This window comes from Dunckerocampus dactyliophorus, chromosome 5 (assembly GCF_027744805.1).
Source record: "Dunckerocampus dactyliophorus isolate RoL2022-P2 chromosome 5, RoL_Ddac_1.1, whole genome shotgun sequence".
Classification (NCBI taxonomy): Eukaryota; Metazoa; Chordata; class Actinopteri; order Syngnathiformes; family Syngnathidae; genus Dunckerocampus; species Dunckerocampus dactyliophorus.
The window spans coordinates 7,989,759-8,011,640 of record NC_072823.1 but is presented as its reverse complement, the minus strand read 5'-3'; the positions used below and the strand labels follow the sequence as shown (position 1 = coordinate 8,011,640).

General features: G+C 39.6%; 1 protein-coding gene across 1 annotated transcript in view; it reads left to right on the top strand.

Annotated features, from left to right (window-relative positions):
* The window catches only part of mrpl23 (mitochondrial ribosomal protein L23), a 41,778-nt gene that overhangs the window by 6,921 nt on the left and 12,975 nt on the right, over positions 1–21,882 (top strand). The window contains exons 3-4 of the mRNA XM_054776970.1: positions 7,374–7,456; positions 11,271–11,344. Coding sequence (XP_054632945.1) covers positions 7,374–7,456; positions 11,271–11,344 — 157 coding nt within the window. The remainder of the gene's footprint in view (positions 1–7,373; positions 7,457–11,270; positions 11,345–21,882) is intronic.

Below are 21,882 nucleotides of genomic sequence, written 5' to 3'. Positions count from 1 at the left end.
TTAAGACACATTTTAAATATTTTATAAGATGTTTTAAGCTGATGTTGTGCGGTTCCAGACTTTTTTTTGCTTTAGTGGACAAAGAGGGCAAAATGGCTCTTGAAATCGTAAAGGTCGCCGACCCCTCGGTTAGAGTTACAGTAAGTGGTTATGAGAGTGGAGGGTTATGCAATTACTAAGGTTGGTTATGGTGAGGAAGATTGCTGGATGATTGTGTGGTCAAATTCTATCACTAAATTTCTGCATTTGGTATCCAGCTCTCCCAAAGTTGTAAAGATTGGCAGCTAAAGAAGTATAAATAAAAGTTAGTTTAGTTTAGTTTTATGTCCTCTCCTCTCCTTCAGTCCCATCCTTGGGTGGTATTTAGCTCTGTTTGAGATCTTTAGCAAAGAATCAGATGCTCTTGGGTACTCTCTGTGCTAGACGCTTTCTGCTATTTCAATTTGTACTTACCAGAGGGAAGTATTTCTTTGTCTTCGGATTGTTCTCGAATCTTTTGTGCTGCGTTAGCGTTTCCTCTTTGTTCTTGGACGAACATCATCAAATTTCTTGGTTTCCTCCCACTACACCTTATTTCTTCACCTGGCATGGGCAAGGACACGCACACACACAACTCAAATACAACGCTGAACAGTATGTTCAGCCTACTCCCCAATCACATTTTATGCTACTATACTGGCTAATAACTATGAAACCAGAACATGCTGTGGTGTTTCACTGTAATCTGACTTGAGAAAACTGAGCCTCCGTCACAGCAACCACCATTGTCTGACAGCTGTACAATACCTGTTAGATCAAACGATGCTCCTATCACCATGGTGAACACTCTTTGTTTGCTTGTTCCGCTTCACAAATGCATGACTGAAGTTGGATACCAGGTCCCTTTTCACGCTAATTAACCTCTGTTTGTCACGGTAGGCCACGGAGCAGGTTCATTAAGGAATGTAACCACTTCTTGATGCTGACTCGTCTTTCAGCGTACCGTCAATTATCTTTTCAGACATGGCGGTCATGTTTATGAATTAATCTAAGTAGGGCAGTTTAAACCTTCTCCACTTGGATAAACATATGCTCTTTAGATCTTTAACGTAGACAAACGTGATGAAATTACTGTATAAAAGCAAATCAAGCCATCTTAAAATACACACAGACCTGGACCTGGACCTTATTTTTTATCCTACAGTAGAACCATGGTTAGCATCATTAATCCATTCCAGTAGGCCCTACTCTGACCGAAAAGTACACTAACTGAATACATTTTTCCCATAAGAAGTAATGTAAATCCAATTAATTCGTTACAAAAAGCCAAAATGTTAACACAAAACACACTTTTAAAGCTTTACAAATGTGGTTTTACATGCAGAAAACAATCACACCACCACCACAAGTCAGCTGGGATAGGCGCAACAATACCGTAGTATTCTTACCCTAGCAACTCTAGTGAGGACAAGTGGCATAGAAAATGAATGAATGCAGAAAACAATTAAATAAATATAAATACATGACGAGATCTCGCATGATTAAAATGTGATTGGGTTTTGGCGAAGAGCTGTATTGTGAGAACAGGGTAGAAGCCAACCACACGTGAACTGTGGCATCGCTACCATGAATGATAATACAGTAATATGGAAGTGGCAGTGTGCAAGTGCACATTGGAAGCGCACATTAAGTGCTTTAGGCACACCCTTCACAGCATCAGCGAGTTACCTGTGTCTGTTTTTTCAGTCGGAGTTGAACAGCTGCTTGCTACTTGTTGATGTCCAAGCAGAAGCTGTACTAATTCTACATTTGACCAACTTTACTTAAACATATGTCAGATCAATGCACGTACTGTAGATTTTCTGACTTGTCTGCACCCTTAATCACCGAGCGGTTCTATTGATGCTCTTTGCATTTGGCTCAGTGCCATCTTTCAAGTATTGGCGATCACCCGTTTTGTTTCATAACACACATCATGTCACCTCGTGTCTATGTGTTTTATGTTAACATTTTTGAGACTTGTGGCCTAACTCTGTTAGTTAGCAAAGAACTACAGAGTCAACTGCTGATGACATCATAGACTGGCGATGGAGCTGACTTCTGGTTTGCGTTTCCATAGATTAAACCATCATTCAAGAAAAGGCCAAACGTTATCCAAGATTAATGCCTGATGGAACTAAAGGTACATTTGTTTGGACAAATATAACAATGACAACAAAAATAGCTCGTAAGAGTTAAATTTTTGCATAGCATAAATTGTCTTTGTACTGTAATGGAGGGAAGTGGGGGATGTATATCTGAAACAGAACAATTGTGATGATGGTTATTGAATAATAAACAATTTATTTGTAATACTTCCAAATGTATTTTTTCCTATACTTCTGTTGTAATGTCCATATTAGATTCAAAATAATGTAAGTTTTAGGATTCCGATTTCAAAAACGTATCCGTAAATCTGTGGAAATATTCCCATTGGTCTCACTCATTTTCCTACAACATCCTGTTCAAGTATTAATCAATAAGGTGAACAACGTTAATTTTTCCATTACTGTTTTTGTGTATGCACAGAAAAACAGCACTTGTTAATCACACTGAAAAAGACGCACGCACATGTAAAAATGTCAAAAATGTAACTAATTTATTTGCTCACGCAAATTAAGCATTTATCAAAAATAATAACAATATATGTACATGTTACAATTGAAATTTCAGTAAACCCTGCAGACATTAAATATACCAAAATATATTTTCTTGCAGGTTTTTCTTTATAAACTGAAGCAGAACAAGTGATATGTTATTTGATTATGCAAATTGGTGAAAAAATAACTTAAATTTTTGCTTGCTATGTCACACATTTGGAAGCCCTTTCAGGAGAATGACCCAGGTAATAGTTGGTTACGGTCCACCATCCCTTTTAGAAGTTTCATTTGCAAATTGTCAGCCACTCTTCGTTTAAGTCTTAGATGCGAGTTCTCCATATCATATGAAGGGCATTTACTTCTGCCAACGGATGGAAAGTTCTCTTGAGGTCTACTGTAAGTTCAGATCAGTTGGCAAAGTTGCATTGTCGGTACTCTCCGTGTAATTTTCAATTGATTGTTTGTTTGCCAAACCCAGAACTCAAAGGTCAAAGAACAAATCAATACAGGTTACTCATCACCTTTCTTAGATGTGACAATGTTGTGCTTGTGGCATCATGTAACAATTCAATACCTTTTTTTTTAAAAGACATTGATGTGTTTTAAATTAATATTTATCTATTTACAGCCATGTTAACTGATAAAACCAATTCATTGTATGTTAGTGGATCTTGTGTACAGTACATCAGAGTGCCTGTGGGGGAAATCCATTTACTACACACTCGACTACTTCATAAACTGATTAGTAAAGCCACCGCTCTTAGATGAGGTAGCAACATGTAGACCTCAAGACTGAAATTCAAATTGAATTGTTGATTTCCAGTTAAATGACAGCCTACTCAACTGATGTCCTTTTAAAGCAGGTATACTTGTTTTGCCCTCAATTTACATAGGTTGACTTTGTACTTAACCCAATGACTGCCAGCCAGGTTCAGAGCAGAGAGCTCCATACTGCCAGAGTTTTGGGGCATTTTTGCTGAACTTTCAAGACCCACAAAATATTGAGTTTTAGGACTACATAAACATTGAACTATTGTAAGAAACTTTAGACTCTCTTCTTTCATCAGAAAAAAAAAATTGTTTCTAGCCCTTTTGGGTCTTTAGATATTGGCGGTAGAACATAGGGTAGTTTCAGCAAAAAACACCTGATTTTGACCAAAAAACTGAGAAAACGAGCTTTTTCTGCAGAGAAGCAAATTCAAGCAGATTGACGATGGGGTCTGCCGGATGTGGGGATAAATCCCTGTTGCCGACCGATCCAGACGGCAGCCACTCGTCAGAGGAATCAGGGTCGGGTTTTGAGTCATCTGACTCTGAACAGCTTCCGGTGTCAGGCTCCGGAATGGCTCAGCAACGCTAACCACTAGCTTGTTGCTTTGGCTGCCATTGTGAACTGCATTTGTGTCAGCATCACCTACATCACCAATGTCACCTCTATCTTTCGCAATCGCGTCACCACTAAAGGCAGATCCACCGCCAGACAAGCTCTGTGACAGTGTTAGCTGCCTGTATTTTTAGTCTCAGCTCGATTTCTGCATGTGTTTTGCCATTTTCCTCTCTCAACCCCCAATCCGTCTTCTTCATAGACAAACTGTCGCTGCTGGTTGGAAGAAAAGAGAACTCTTGCCCCCTACTGGGACAGAAATACATTGCCTTCAAGTCAGAAATTCACACGATGAATAAGACTTTGATCTGTAACTGCCGCGAAAAAGAGCAAAAGACGTCAATAGACGTCTTTGGCAGTCAACGTTACATTTTGACACATTGAAAGAGTTAATATCAAAATGTTGGAAACCCTTCGAGATAGATAGGAATGCATCTTGGACTGGAGCATGCCAAGATATAGACCCTGTCTGTATCGTGACTTCTGGTCAACTGCTCTTTGATCTATTTCTGTTCTTTTGTCAGACAAAAACCCAAACAATAAATCTAATCCTCACACACTGCTCTGGCATTCTCAACTTCTCAGCTGTCTTTTCTCTCATTAAATCTCAGGTTCCTCAGTGGGTATCCCTCTAGACAAAGTATGCTTTTATCATCTTGATACTTTGTGTTGAGCAATTTCTGTAGTAGGTATTGTCTGGTGGATGGGAGTTTTGAGGTAGTGACTGTGCTTATCTCCACCCAAACCTGACAATAGAGCAGACTGACAATGAGGAGTGGCTTTTATTTTTCAGCCTTTCATCTGAGCAGAAAACAACTCTCCTGTTGCATTCTCAACACAAAACCACTGCGACACGATCCACTTTGATGTCACTATGAGTAAGCATATTTTGTGTGTGTGTATATAAGTACTGTACGAGAAGAAGTACTTTGTGTTGGACTGCAACTTACAACATGGATATTTGCAATATTTAGACGTTATTACAAAAACATGTACTGATATGACCTAAACACTGTTGAAGCCTTGTGAAGATGTTTAAATGGTCAGCAGACATGCATATTGTATATTAATCATCACTATCACTGTACTATCGCCACAGTGCTGGTGAAGACAACGGTGAATGTGTTTCAGTGGTTGTTTAAATATTGTGTGTTAAACAGTGCACATCCAGAGGGATATGCCCTTTCACCTACCACAGTCATAGGTTTTCAGTGCACAGATGTAATTAGACCGCCTTGAACTACTTGGAACTGATACTCCTAATCTTCTTGGCTGAGTGAGAGGTAGTACACATTATAGAAACACCCAGAATCTTAAAAGGTCACAGTAGTGGATGAATTTACATCTGGGATTTTCTGTCAGAAGAATACATTTAACTGTATGTGTGACAGAATATTTTGGGACAAACAAAAACAGTCTGCCTCAAATGCTGTAACATAATGGTCCCAAAACAAAGGCGTCGTTTTTTGTATATTTATTATCCAGTTTCTGTGCCAGTATTTCATCAATGACCTCTGGTGGAACCACTAATATTACTCTAGATTTACTTTTAAAAGGGACTGTAGGCAACAGGCTCAAGATAACATTTTTTTTCACCCAAAATAACTAATGTAATACAATAAATAATGCAATAATAACATCACCACCGGCTAGCATATGTTACCAAAAGTGGTTCAAAAGAACAGATTGTCTAAATAAATAATAATAAATGTCTATATTCTTCCCAATTCCGGCATAAACTGCATAAGAAATTGTTGTAAATCTTCATGTGGCCCAAATAAAATAACGGACATTCATGGCTGTCACTCACGGCTGCCTGGTATTCACGCACATGTCCCACTGCACTAACACACACGCACAAAATCGGTCTAAGAGAGGTGACCAACAATTGACATTCGTGTTGTTTTTAAGATATGCTACTGCAGTTATCCCTTGCCACTTCGCCGTTTGAATTTCTATCAAAAATTAATTAATTGATAAATGACCGCTGTTTCGTGGGTGACTATGGACTATTATTAGTAAAAAAAAATATTAAAAGACAAGTCATATGTAGAATTCTGGTCAGTAGGCATTAGTAATTACACAAAAACATTGATGAAACATGACATTAAACCAGGAATTTTTTTACATGTGGAACACAATCCATGTCCTGAATATTTTTGTGTTGGAATGGTTTGACTCACACTGGGCGTGAATATTTTTGGGAGAAATTTACCTTTATAACGGCATGTTTCTAATCAATTGGCCCACTTTTTGCTTTTGTTGTGAATAACGTCGCCATGGTTACATGAAATGTTATCAGAAATAAATACTGCTCTACCCATGAACAAGACATACAGTACAATGGGATAAAGTGTGTGGGTTTTTAGGGGAACCTTAATTGCATCAGAAAAAGATAAGAAGACCTAAAGGATAGGTATGAGCAATTACAAGATGGACTACATAACTGCATAATAAATTCACCAACAGCAGATTGTCATAATTATCACAGCAAAACCAGCAGCAACACAGGAAATGTACACAAACCATTATTTGTCTATCATGGCACCCCTTTGTTTATTAAAAAAACAGCCTTTCCAAAATGTGTGCCATTATTGTGGAAAAGGCAATTCCTTGTCCAGAATGGAACACATACTACCTCAGCCTCATGTTGAAGGAATCTGTGTTCATGTAATAATTTGGTTTGCCTCACTTAATATTGTTCCAACAGTTCAAGGTATTGTGTTGTATCCATCTGAAATTTTAGATTATTGCATTCAATCAAAGAAACACAAGTGATAAGACGCTATATCCGAGGTACTTATGTTAGACTACAGCGTCGCTCTAAAGCTCTTTGTCAGACGCATTTGGGAAGTGCTCTCTACCAGGCTAATCAAATTGGCTAAATTGATTAGCAGTTAAAAGCCTTTCTTTCTCTGGTCAGAGCAGTGCATTTCAAATACTGCCTCTATCGGGCTACCATGAGCTTGGATGGTCCAGCAGAATGGCTGATGCCAGGCCAGCTTCCTGTATAGGGTTTCACTGTGCAGGATCAATACATGCATACAGCTAATTAGGTGAAGACCATCACTCACATTTCTGTTCTGGATTTGTGTGCCTAAAAGGATAAAACCTGATATACATTATGCTTATGGATTTGGTGTGATTTGGTGGCTTATGTATTTCAGTGTAATATGTAATATTACAGTAGATTTTATGTACGCCACTGCCTGGCCTCCAGTCGTTCTATAAAGAACTAGAGAAACATGATAAACATTCACCTTTACACTGCAGCCAAAAACCATATAATAACCCATGTTCTGTTCTCTCTCACTCTCTACACTTCCCTGTGTTTTTTCTACCTTCTGTCTGGCTTGGGCATGTCTGGTTAGGATGACCAAGAATGATGTGAAAAACTACCTGGAGAAGATCTATAAAGTCCCAGTGGGAGCAGTTCGTACCAGGATACAATTTGGTGAGTGTCTTTCTATTTTGGCCAAACTTAGTGAAACCTTTTTATTGCTCTGAATGCATGCCTGAAAAATCACCTCTGCATCAAGCACGTGCTGTGTGACGCACTGGGGGAGTAGGAAGTAGGAGTTAGTGTTGGCTTGCTCCGAGGTACGGTACTTGGACTTCATGTGTGGGTTGGGATGCACAGGCCTCGAATATAGCCTTTACATTTACTTACACTTTAGCATCTAGCTGCTGTAGTGTTTTGCCTGGCTGCCTTTTGATCTTGCAGACTCTTGCTTATCTCCAGCCTCCAAATATCCCAAGACGACAGCGGGAGGGGTGCACACAAACACACAGTTTTTACTTATAAACTTGGTGTCAGAGCCCTAAGTACTTAACCACACAGGGGACCGCCCCATGCCATCAATGGTACGTCCCTGCCTCCCTTTGAAGGTCAAGTACATTTTATTTAATTCCCAGATCACAACAGAAGTTATTGAAGGATACTTTTGCTATAGAGGGTCTACACCAAAACAAACTAAAAACCCTTATGTTATTTATATTACTTAGACACACATATACATTTCTACTCTATGTATGCTGCAGAAAAAGAGAGAAGTAATAAAAAATTTGTGAGAAAAGGTTCAAGGTTAAACACATTTTAGTGGTATTCTGGAGGAAACTGCCTTACCTGTCCAAGACTGTGTGTGTGACTGCCCTTCTGGCACTTTCTCTTATCTTATCAAAAGATTACTGGAGGCATACTGTGACCATCAATTTCTTACGCACCTTTCTTAAAAAAAGTCTCTTCTTCCTCAGTTGCTCAGTTTGGGTTGGTAGCCATCTCTAGGAATAGTAATGGTAAGAAGAGGTGTGGTCTTAGGGACACAAGTTAGTGCAGTGGAAAATTATTTGTTACCATGCCCTTGCCAGAGTTAAGTGTCTGTCCTTCAAGGCAGTTTCTGTAACCTCATGGCTTGGTTTTTATTATGATAGACTTGTCAGTTTTTCTGAATCATGTCCTGTATTTAAATCGAACACAGTTGGACATGCTCAACCTTCCAACACTACATGCATGTAAATAATCACCGTAGGTCACTGAAAATCATGCGATCATCAGTACATTTTTCAAAGGGACATTGACAGTAATTAGGTTTTTAAAAAAAAATCCATGCACTTTATTTTGTGGTAGAAAACATGTATTATAAACACTTTAATTGTCGCGTCTGCCTATGTCACTGCGAGTAAGCGGTGAAGGGTGATGATGCAATGAGAATCAAGTTGCGTCTTAGTGGCTCCTTCCCCTTGGCCCTCAGTTTTAAATGGTAGGGGTAGGCGTAACATGAAGGGGAAGGGCTAAGGGGTGGAATTGGGATTCAGCCTAAATCTAGGAGAGCCCTGCAGGAGAGGGGTTGGAAGAAATGGTGAGTGGTGCATGAGCAGATGCAGCCAGAGAAGAAAGATCCCATAGTGCGTCAGAGAAGGTATCCCTGTCTATGTTGAGAGTTCCACTTCATTGAAAGCATGAAGACAGGAGGAGGCACAAAAGAGTGAGGGGCGCAAATGACCCTTTCTTCCCTCCATGGGTAGCAGGGCTATTTTGGAAGGAGTTGCCATGGATACCCCTCTGGTCTGGGATTTGTAATGTGATATCTGGCTGCCAAACCACAATCTCTTAAGTGGGAGAAAATGGGAGTGCTTGCATTTGCAAGTGTTTTATGAAAGCATTGCCTGTGTCTGTATGTCTTTGGAAAGGATTACCTGAACTTTTATGTTTTCCCCATCATGTTTATGTGTGTGTGTGTGTGTGTGTGTGTGTGTGTCTTTTGGTGGTCTTTTTTGTAGTTGTTTTATTGTTAATGGAGGGACAAGGCAGTGTCTTTCAGGTCATACCTAGTCATATTTCCCTGTGGGTTTCCTCAGCTACTTAACTACAAAACACGCACAGAGCGACACACATCTTACCTCTTGTTTCCCTCCCGAACAAGGGCCTCCAGTTAGCTTGGGGTGGGAGCGTATTAGTCTTTTACAACTCTGCTCAGGGCTTTCCCTGAGCAGTGGGCTGCTTTTCTGTTGATGTACCCGACACACGCACGTTCACTAATGACTTGCCACAGTGGAATGTTTTTCATGTATCCATGGCAATGGCATTTTCACCGTGGGTCTTTTGACATGTCAGTCAACAAGCTGTCGAAAGGATTCAAGAATTTTGATGACCTGGTCATTCATACTGTATTGACATTCTTTTTTTTACTGGATTTTTCCTATGGAAATGGATACTAATCAAAAAACAAACAAAAAAAAAACCCTTTTTGATTTATGTATGTTATGCAGAGCTGCTTGTCTGACAATGCTGCTAAACACACGGGCATTTCAATTCCCACTGTCTTCTCTCCACTTGGTGAAGTCTGACAAGAAACACCATGATGTCATCATCATCTCCAGCTGGGGAAGAGGTTAACTTACACTCACTCCCTAGTCATCAAGATCAGGCTCTTGTTTTTCTATGCAGACCTCTTTGCTTGGCCTGAAAATAAACTAGCGCATCTTGCATGTGTTATTCAGACTTGAAGACATTTTACTCATAATGGCACTGCACTTGGCGGTCAAAATTCCATTCCATTCTGTGCCTGAATTATGGCTGTGACTAATTGTTTTGTGTAGCAGCAACATTATTATGACTGATTCTGAAGATGTGCAACTGACCGATGCCTACATAAAATTGTCAGATATACAGTCATGCAGTAATTATTCTAAAACAAGTGACCGTTCTTTGACTTTATCTAACCTGATTATATCAGATGTCTTAGCCATCACACTTAATATATAATCGTGTTTTCCCATGAAAATAAATCAACACTAACACTGTGTACTGCAGGTGACATTGGTGATGTTATCCATGCTTGAACAACAGCAATCACCAAGGACAAATTCAAATGGTACACAACAAATTCTACATTTGGCGGTAGGCGTGGGGAAGATTTGGAGGGTTGAAAGACCCGACTGCACCTCAAAGATGGCTGAGGCTCAAGCGTGGATATCGTCACTATTGTTACCTGCAGTACCGAAAAGGAGTTCCCTTATTTAAAATACACATGTTGAGGTATGGTTAAATGACACATCTTTATTTGACTCTGGATTATTTTAGACTCTTTCTATTGACGAAAGTGAATGAGGATTATTACGGCAAACCTAGCAGGTGGAAAATGTAGGAGTGGCCATAAAAGTAGAGGGAATGTGCTGGCAAGCTCTGCATACCAAAATGCCTGGAAGACCATGGAAGGCAAAAATAAAGCATCGTTGTTTGATACGAAAATAAAAGATGAGAAAAACATAACACCGGGCAAGGGCAGTTGCATCATTGTATCACAAGCCTGCAATGAAATTTCAGGAAACAAAAATTAGCATTACTTCCACAAGGTAAAAACCACTGAGCACTCCTACGATTAGAAAAGTCAGATTAGAATGTAATTTGCTATCTATCTACTATAGCCTCTTTACATAAGGATCCACATGAACCATAATGTTATCTCGATTATTTTAGCATGAAGACTAAATATTTCTGTCACTGTATTTTATTTAACCATGAAAAAAATGCTAATAAATATATATAACAAAAAATATATCGGTTGTCACTATGTAGGAAAACTGTATAGTTTACAGAAGAAGATTGACTAATCAGGGTGTTTTATACAGTATGTACGGGTATTTTGAAAATGCAATGACTCAGGTTTCTCAACTGTCATGCAAATGTAATGACTGTCTCACAATGAATGTTTGAATTCAGTGTAGTTGAAACATTTAGGTAATATTGTCTCTTCTTTATTTGTCAGGTTCCAACAAGAAGAGGAATCACCTTAACCAGAGAGTTAAGCAGCCTGACTATAAAGTAGCGTATGTTCAGCTGGTAAGAAGTCACAAATGCACATGTCTGCGTGTTGTTCGGCAGAACAATAACTTGTTGACCCCTGTCTGGTTCCCTGTGGGAGGTGGAGACCTCAATACCAACTTGAGCTCAATTTCCCTAAAGGTATATGGCATGTATAGGGCTGTCAAAAATAGGGTGTTAATGGCAGTAACCAATATATTTCATTAATTAGGTTACAATTTTTACTGTAATAACTGTAAACGCATGCGCACCATGTCAAGCCACCCCCTCTCTGTTATGACGACAAAGCGGGACACAATAGCGTAAATGTTAATAACTAGTGTAACACTAGCGTAACTCTTACTGCGGAAGCACAATTTGCTGCATTTAAGTATGCTCGGAAAACCCCAAAATACAATCTACACTTAAAAAAAAAATTTACATTGTGTCTTTGAACGCAACCCCTCATGGCTCATAATAACTTTGTGCTGCTGTTAAAGAGACCGGTGTTTCAGACTTTCAGTCATGTGTGCTATCTTCTAGCATGATTTGAATTTTCAATTCATTTGCATCTGTTAATACATACAAATACATAAATGTGTCCCTTTTTGTTCATAAAATACAGTAAAAAAGGGCATATTTCACACATAGTTGCAAATGGTGATTAATCAAGATAATTCATTTGAAAACTAATTAATTTGATTTAAAATGTTTAATCATTTGACAGCCCTAGTAATGTATAGTATATGATGCATGTATACTGTATGTTTATGTAAATGTGTAGGTTAGTGGGAAGAGTTGTATGTACAGATGACATCTTAGTGATGATCCCCATTCACAGGTAAAAATATTTGACAATTTCTATGGTGGCAAGGTTTCCCCTGGGATTGTTTGAAGCCGTGGCAGTGGGCTGTATGGGAGGCGGACTGTTGCTGCTGTTGTCGTTTCTGCATAACTATGGCAAAGATTTTTTTTTTTTCCCAATTTAAATTTACTGTTGCTAATGTCAGTATTAGGCTTGTTTTTACAGGCTTTAACAAGGAATGCTTTAATTAACTTTAAATACCTTTCTCTCTGTCTTTGACATCCTCTCCTTATCTGTCAAGTGCCAACAGGGCAGATAGGTGATTCCGGTGCACACATTTCAAAATAAAGCACAGTGAAATGTTACAGGATATATTTGATATTTGATTTGACATTTTATTTCAAACTTGTGCTCAATATGTGTGTAAGTAATAGGCAATACATGTATCTCTGTAGCACAAGGGTGCTCACACTTTGTCAGCATTCAAGTTACAAGTCAAAATGATCTACCTCTTACTATAAAACATACGACATAGTGTATACATAAAATCTAACCAGTAAACTTTGAAAGTACTATACTAAATACTATTGATTAGTATTAAAGATAATTACACACTAGATGGGTTAGGTCTCACGATGGACACAAACGGGCATCTCTCAGCTCTGCCCGGGCATCGCTACGCTCTGCTCTACGGTAGTTAGGGTGCGGTCTCCCGAACATTGTGTCAAGCTTTTGAAGCATGAGTATTAAATATTTCCACCACTTTCCACCGTATACCTCATCATGCCGGGACATCATCGTCATCATGCATAAATTATATTACTGTCAAAACTTTGTCGAGATCAAATTAAACACTGATGTAATAAAAATATATCAGAAAAATGCTTGCATACCCTTTCAAATGCAATATACTTGTATTTCTCATGAATGTCAAAATGTATATTACATGACTATTGTTTGGTAGACTATAGCATCAGTGTGAAAACAGTACCATTGTGTGTTGGAAAGTATGCATTTGCAGCATACCATCTTTGGGCCAACATTGCCATCGTGTGGTGGAAAGTATGAACTGACTCAGTAACTGTATGACATCACACATATCACAGCAGGGTCTTGTCTTCATTATAGATAACTGATTTATTGAAATCTAACTTGTGACCTTGCTTATAAACACAAGTGGGATCCCACGTAGCATGGCACAGCCCAAATCTGTTTGCAAACTTACCGTCAGCCATCTGTCTAGTATCCATTGTTCCGATTTGGGCTCATTCGTCAAAGCCTGTGGGGTGAGTTGGTCAGAATACGAGCCCTGATCTGTGGCCTGTTCTAACCCAAATAGCCGGCTTCCTGTGCGTTTTTTTGTTTTTGTTCACCCTGTCAGAACAGACTTCCACCAGACTTCAAATCGATCTGTCAAACTGATGGCAAGTTACAGGGGCAAATGTAGCAAAAGTGAATATTGCTCAGTTCTGAGTGAGTTTTGGAGCTGTGTGTTCCAGACCACCAAAATATAGCATTTTTGGACTTTGGGTATTGTGATCACTTATTAACAAAATTCACAAGGAAGATCCAAGAGGCTACAGAAATTACTTGAGAACTCCACTTATGTCATTGAGACACGCTTTGACATGCACGGTTCGCGGTGCATTCAGATTGTGTTCATGGCTAGTTAACGGAAATTATGCGTGCCACAAATTTTTGAACATTTCAAAATTTCCTTTGCTCAGTGGCACGCAGCCCCGCACAGTTTACACATACTTCACACCTGTTTACGACCAATTTACTCATTGGCACGCAAAATTGCATACCACTGCCGGGGCAAGTGTAAATGAGGCTTTACCCTACTTGGCATATATTTCAGTTGAGAATTTGAGGGACATGGCTCTGCAAAAGACAGTAAATTTACACTGCCCGAGATGCGTTATGAAACGTACTATCTTGAACAGCACTCAAACAAAAGCCCTTTGTTCCACCAACTGTGAATCTCTGTGTCATACACCTGTGCACCTACTCTTTTAGAAATGATGTCTTTCTGCGTTTACATGGGAAAAATAATGCCAGTGTTTTCAAAAGTTTTAAGACTTTGCGTTTTTGCAACAAAAATGTGTCGCATAAATGAGAAGCCAACTGACCCAAATCTTTTTATTTGTAAATTGTCTTGCTGAAGCGGTGCCAAAAAGTTCTTCACAGCAGAGGATACATAACAAAAATTGGCTGTTTTTGGCATGTTGGCATGTTTGGCTAGTGTAAAGGCTCTGATCTGTGTTCAAGTTCAGTACACTTCCCCTTGTCTAGAACAATTGGAAGAGGTGGGCCAGAGCGAGGCACGATTGCATGCAAAACGTATCTGAGTCGTACAATGACTACTTGCTCCTAGCACGCCTTCTACGCAATTCATAACGTAAATGGGAATGTGCAAAACAATTCAAGTCAAAACCGATGGAAAGCTTGCTCACCCACAACTGCGTTTGTGTGTGTGTAATGAAGGTATAATAAAGAAGTGATTTAACTACTGTGATTACTCATAATAGAAAATAATCAGGACTCTAAATAAGATAGGAAATAATTCACAAAGTCAGAGGAATTGCAGTAATACAGCAGTGTAGAACTGATGGTTCAAGCAAACAAGCCGAAGCATGAATGCTCAGTGTGAGCACAGGGGAATGGGGGCCAGGATAGGGAGAGGGAATCAAGCCCAAGTCCAGCATGGTACAGATGGCTAGTGTGAGTATGCCCTTAAAGCCTAGGTCACAAACAGTCGTATGGGTTCCTACGGCTGGTCTACGTACAAAAAAATGCAAGAAATGCACGGAGGGCACGTGTGACGTGATGTTTTTCGAGCCACAGACCGGCCGCAGAGGTTCTTTGTCATGTCAAACTCTACGGGTGTATACAATGTTTTTCAGGTTACATACTTAGCAGGTGTCAGGTTTGGGCAAACTGTACATTTTATTGTATGTCACACTTGCGGACTCCTATGTGTGTCATGTACCACACGTGCACCCCACATAGGTAATTAGTGCGGCTAATGCACATTCAGATATTTTGTGCGTTCTCCATGCGTGTCAAGATCTTAGTTCTTCGTGGTAACCAAACTATGTTCTCCATGGAAAAAAAAACAAAAAGCCTCAGCGATTTGGGGAACATCAAAAATCACACGGCCAAAAAATTGTACGTCCGGTTGTGACCTAGGCTTAAGATAAGTTGTTAACGTGTTAAGGGAGTGTCTCGTATCTGCCACACAAGCACATATGCACAAACCAACTCATCTCAATCTATTATTGATTATTGATTTGTCTATAAATTATCTGTAGTCTTGGTAGTGTTTGAAGTCTTTTGGTCTATAAATCAAGCAATCCTTTCCCCAAATGTTAAAAAAGTCGCTTTTTTTGTGCACCCTTGATGCACATAAAAAAGAAAGAGGCATTTTGTTTTTTTTTTCTTGCACTTTGATCTTACGCCAATGTCAGTGCTTGTTTATGCAGAGCTTTCCAGGCATCCATCTGTCTTGAAATGGATAAATAATGAAAATTGTGTAAACATAACAATTTGCATACATAATTGAAACAGTCGTGAACCTTTCAAAAGTAGTGACATGCTCTTTTCTGTTACCAAGGAAGTGGTCTGGAATTCCCTGAAAAGTGTGAGATGCTGCCTCTGTCTCACCACACCCACACTTGGTGTATATTATTTACGCATGCAGAGCCCGAGAGGATGCGGGTGCACTCACACTGAGCAGAGCTGCCAACTCTTCCAAATTCTGCGGGAGACTCGCAGAAATTGCCCTTGTCTACCGACATACCTACTGAAGTTAAAAATCTCCAGGATTGTGATGTTTTTGTGTGTCTATAAAATACTGTAGCTATTGCCTGAATTGCAAACACCAAATCTTGGCACTGTGCCATTTCAGCAGTGTCTGACATAGCCATGATTTCCTCCCTCCCGTCCCCTGCTGGCCTAATCTCACACTGCTGCAGAGATTTCGTGCTTTGCCTGGTTTACGTGTGCCATTACTAAATCATACAACACTGTATTACTGCAACATGCTGACCTGGTGGCTTACATTGAGTCCTGTTGTTTCTGTTGTGCACAGTGGGTGGCATTTGTCATTGATAACTGGCGGGAGGAACGACTCCAATCACATCAAATAACATGTACGTTGTGCGCGCATATGTCTGTACGTGTGTGGACAAGCAGGCGTGGGTTTTGACTGTGTGGATGATTTTGAGCCATTTTGTTTATTTCTATTAATGCAAGTTGGTGTTTGTGTTTATTATATGACATCTCTACTTAACGTGCGCACTATTATAATGGGCCCCGGCCCACCTTTTAAAATTGGTGGATATAAACCGAATATCTGGACTATTTCATTGGCTGTACTGTCTTTGGCTATGCACACACATCCACGCGCACACTCACACACACACACACGCACACACAACAACAACCCAAGAGAACCCTCTCTTTTGCAGCAGTAGGTACAAAACAAAATTGTTCCTAATTGACTCCACATGTGGGAGAGTGTTCTGTAGGTCGATGCTCACACCAAGCCCCCCCATTCTACCCTTGTCCTTCCCTCTCCCCCTACCTCTCAACCCTCTTTCACCATGCTCCTTCCATCAGCTAATATTGCAGCTGTAATGCATTTGTTCTTTCTCATTCCTTACTCTTGGTTTGTGGTTAAGGGGAGGCCTCCTGTTAGCGGGGTTCCGTGACGGCCATTTTCCTCAAGCTTAGAGGGTTTGGGGGACCCGACTATTTGGGGAAGAGAGCCTGCATGTGTGAAATCTGCACCGTGTGTGGGAAAGTGTATGTGTGTATGGGGAGGGGGCTGCAAGGGGCTGAGCAGGGGAGTTGACTAAGGCCATGATGGAGTCATGCCAGAGCGGGGAGGTCCAGAGACGGGGCAAAGCTATCAGTTTATGTCTGTTGTGTGTGTGTGTGTGTGTGTGTGTGTGTGTGTGTGTGTGTGTGTGCGTGTGTGTGTGTGTGAAAAACAGAGCATACTGTTGGTGCTGCCGCTGTGGTGGCAAAAAGAGCAGTTAAATAAAAAAAAATATTATTGAGTCAATCAGATTGTTTGTACCTTTTGGCTGCACTTCACTCACTGGGACTGCTGTGTTCATTTTTTTATATTTTCTGCTGCAAAAATTTCCATGATAATGTAAAAAACTACCTGACCTGTTTAAGAAAAAAAGAAAAAAAGCCTGTGTTTAGTTGTAGTGTATATAATAATAATAATCAATATATTTTTGTCCATACGGGCTTGCAGCAGTTAGTGAGCTGAGTGATGAGGCTGCATGTAAAGCTCCCAGGGAGTGACTCCGGGAATATATGAATGAGATGTTGGAAGGGTCCCAGCATTTCTGAATGATTCAGTTAAGTGTCAGCAGATTCGACATAGTGGGTGAGATCGTTAATGTTGACCTTGTTTTGTGTTACTTACTGGGTTATAAACGAGGTCTGAGGTCTAATTCATTTGCATATTTCGTTGCACACTCAAGTCATAGTGCTGAACTTTTCAAACATTTTCTCTACCTATTGCTAAGCAAGATGCAGCATTAGCTGACCCCCAACATACTCCTCAAAAGTAGTGATGGCATCCATCCATGTATAGAAGGGAATCTCAGACATTTTCCTCATGTTGTTTTCAGTGGAAGTCAAGAGGGGAGGAACCGCAGTTTGTGTTCTCTGTGTTGGGCAGTGCATGGCACTTCCAGGTACCTGTGGGATGCTTGGAGCAATTTTGCATAGAGATTCACATGTTAAGGTTTGCTAGACAGATGTTTTTCACCCAGTGAAAGCAAGCAAAGAGATTAGCTGAGCTGATTCCATTTCCAGTCCTCTGCTTCCTGGGAGCATCGTAGTAAAACTGACCTTTTGTCTCTCATTCAGTACAATAATTACAGAAATGTCCACCTCAGACTATTAACACTGAGAGTGAAAGTAGTCAAATGGATGAGATCTGACACTTTGCAACACAAGGGAGAGTAGGCACTTAGATGGTCCGTTGTGTTGTTTCAAAGTTTGGACTTAATAAGGTGAGAGGTAAGCACCTGGTTTTGTTAAAAATTTGAAACTGAATCTGAACATTAGAAATGAGTCAACATTTTGACGTTAGTTTATAAAATGATGTATTTGCAGTGCTTTGCACACACATTTTTTTCAAAGCTGAATAAGGTGACAATGTTGCCGTTTGAGCACCAGCCATTGATGACAGGACAGAAACATGGATGCACCAATCAGATTACTTTGTGGCTCAGACAGAAAAGACTCTACCTGACCTGACAACTTCAGATTACAACAAGATAGAGCAGGGGTCCTCAAAAGGTGGACTGTCATCTGGATCCGGACCCTGACTCCTGTTTGGATCAAGACTTTAACTAATATGTCGTATATCAACCTGCATGCAGTTCAAATCAAGTAGAGTCCAACTTTGACAAAGATAAGTAGATGCCAGTAGATTGCGATATATATATACAGTATATATATCCCCTTCATTTGCAAGAAATCTTTGAACCTTGGGGTGTCACTCTTGCCAACAGATCTCAAAATTCCAGCGCATACCCAACGGATGCACTATAACTAAGACTAACATAGGGAAGTCCTTGTAGCCTCCTTTGTCGCACTTGTGATGCATCTGCTCTGTGGGACGCACACAGGACACACACACAGGCCGCATGCATCATAATGTCTCCTCCGTGACAACTCAGCCAATCAAATTGTTCATTTAGAACAGCGTTGGGAGGAGAGAGAATTGGATGTGAGGTAATCGGTGAGGAGAGAGACAAGAAAAAAAGCAAACCTAGTATTCCGCTGAAAACTGCATACAAAAAATGGTTTAAGCTGTGTAGTTGCTTAGATATTGCTTGCTAAGAATAACATGTGCACACACAAATGTAATAATATATGATATGATCGTATTGATATAACTGTATTAATGCATTCTCTCAAGCTGAAACATTTTTCTGTTGCTTTAATATTTTATGTATTTCATAAATGCAAACTTAAGTAAAATTTAAGTTTTTGTTGTCCATTTGTGAAACCCAATAAAAAACATTTTTAATACAAGAGAATGTATAAATTTGTTTCATTTGTTATTTAATAGTCAATTGGTGATGACACTGTATTTGGTGCCTGATGATGCCTGAGATAGAGAATTGGACCCATAGTTGAATACAATGTTGTAGTTCTTGTGTGTCTCTCTGTAAACTTTTCTAGTCATCATAACTTCTATGATACAGAGTGAGAGTGACCAAAATGAAAAAAGAAACGCGAACTAAAACAACCACGCTAAGCAATTATGTACAGAGGAGCTGGCTTATATCTCTGTTTGACTGACACTAGATGGCAACATTTTGCCTCATGTTTTCCTTAACTCCCTGCAGATGATTTTGACTTTCCATTGCTTCAAAATCTCTTATCGGTTGTAAGGTTGGACAAAGGGGCCCAAATTGTGATGTCATTAAGAGGTGCAATCATCATTTAAGCTCTAAATTTGCACCCGAAGTTTATTTTTCTGAATTATTTATCTACTACCTTTGCAATGCAACCTGGTTATTGACCCTGTGAATAAATATTTCCATTTGTGCAAACAACAGGTGCCTGATCATATTCTACACAGTGAATGTTTCTTAAAACAGAACCATCCATTTTCCTCGACTGGCGTTTAAAAATTAAAACAGAATATATTGTCAGTAGACTCTTCCCCTACATTTTTACTTGACAAGCAGATTGTAACCTTGTAAACAGCTCTGACGCTTGTTCGAACCACTTTAGGAATATAGTGCAGCAGACACATCACTCGACCTTAGGTTTGCAGTATCTGACTGGTATGGGGGCAGGAAGAGGTGCGGGAGAGGGCGTGTGCAACCCCAAGCTTTCTGATGTTCTCTGGTCTGAATAAAGCTGCAGCTCTGTGGAGCTGCCGGGCCGAAGGGGAAATGTTGCTTATCTGTGGGGAATTTTATTATTTTTTATCTATTTGGATTGCTGTGGCTCCCACTCTCATCCCCCCCCTCTTCTTCCTTTTCACCTAGTCACGCAAACACAGGCTTTCCTCACACAGCCCCGTCTGTCTGCCTGGCTGCCACTTAGCTTCCTTCCCTTCTCTGTCCTGCCTCACCCTTGCTTATCACATCAATTACCATGTTTAACTTGTGCCACTTTGCCCTCATCGACCTCTGTGTTTGGCCCAATTTTCTGTCTTAGAGCAGGAAGGGTAACTCAACACATTAGAATGGTATTATTAGCTGCTGTTCTAATTGAATCTATAACTTCCAGCTGCACTAATTTAAAGCAAAGATGATGTAAATCACTGAAAAACAATACCCTTATATTTTACAGCATAATGCCCTTGTATGTTTTCACTGTGCTAGTGATATAGCTAGTGATTATCTTAAAAGGGGTACCAGCAAGGGTGCCGTCACTTTGAGGGAAATGAAAATATGCTGCAAACATATTGAATAAACAGGGGGAAACAGTGTTAAATACTTAGTCGTGTCAGTTGTGTATAAAACACGCTCTGATGTCAATGTGAAAAGTTTGTCACAAAGACAATGATATAAATAGATAATAGAAAGCGGTGGAACTTGCGTTTCAGCTGCTGTGATTTACAAAGTATAACACCTCATTGTGCACCAAACGCATTTTGCTTAACCCAAAACATGTACTTTGACCAAACTCTGACAAAACATTACACCTCATTAAACATAAACAGCGTAGTCCGCACAAATTGTAACTAAAAGGGAATGGAGGAAGTCTATATGCAAATGAGCTGACATCTGTATTGACGCATAATGTGAAACTAATATTTGTGTGTTGTTGTTGTTTCGTCGATAGTCAGACAATAACGAAAGTGACACTGATTCAAAATCAGAAATATTGCGGCATGTCCATGGTACGCATTATGATTGGGTTCTTTTCTACTGATCTGTTTTTTCTGATCAGTGCACTTTGGGGTACTATTGTTTAACATCATGTTTCCGTGGAAGATGAAGTGTTACTCTTTTGCAAACTAACAATGCTTTGAGGATCACAGTGTTGAGTTTCAAGTATGGCCCATCCACTAGCTTTGTTACGTGCAAGAAACGTCACCTCCTGGTCAGTTCACACTGAACACAACACCGAAAATGGTAAGCTTTAGGGACACCCCCCCCCAAAAAAAACCAAAAGCTTCACCAACATACATTGTAATAAGAGTGCATTATATCATTTTTCCATAACTGTTTGTGTATGCACAGAAAAAGTAAACCAGTGAGGCACTTGTTAATCACACTGAAGCACATGTAAAAATGTCAATTGTTTTTTTTTTTTCAAAACCTTTGACTCATGTTTTTACTTATACAAAGTGCAAATCAAGCATTTATCAAAGAAAAAGTAAATTGGAGCTTTTTTTTTAATGTAAACGCTATAAAGATTTTAGTAAACAGTGCCCTACTGCCATAAAATATACCAACATGAGATATTTTCTTGCAGGTTTTTCTGAAACTGAAACAGAACAAGTGATACTTAATTTTAATATGCAAATTGGTTAGAAAATAACTTTGATTTTTGCTTGCTATGTCACGCTTTTCGTACCCCTTTCAGTAGAATGACCCGTACAATACTGGATGGTGAGCATTGCTACTTTATTAGAATCACACTTAAGTACTATATTGATTACTAGTCATAGTTATGTGCTCATATTTGCTCAATTTACCACACATGCATACATTAATACAAAACCTTGTTATGTCTAAGTTCATGCTGGGTGAATTTTTTTTTCTTATAT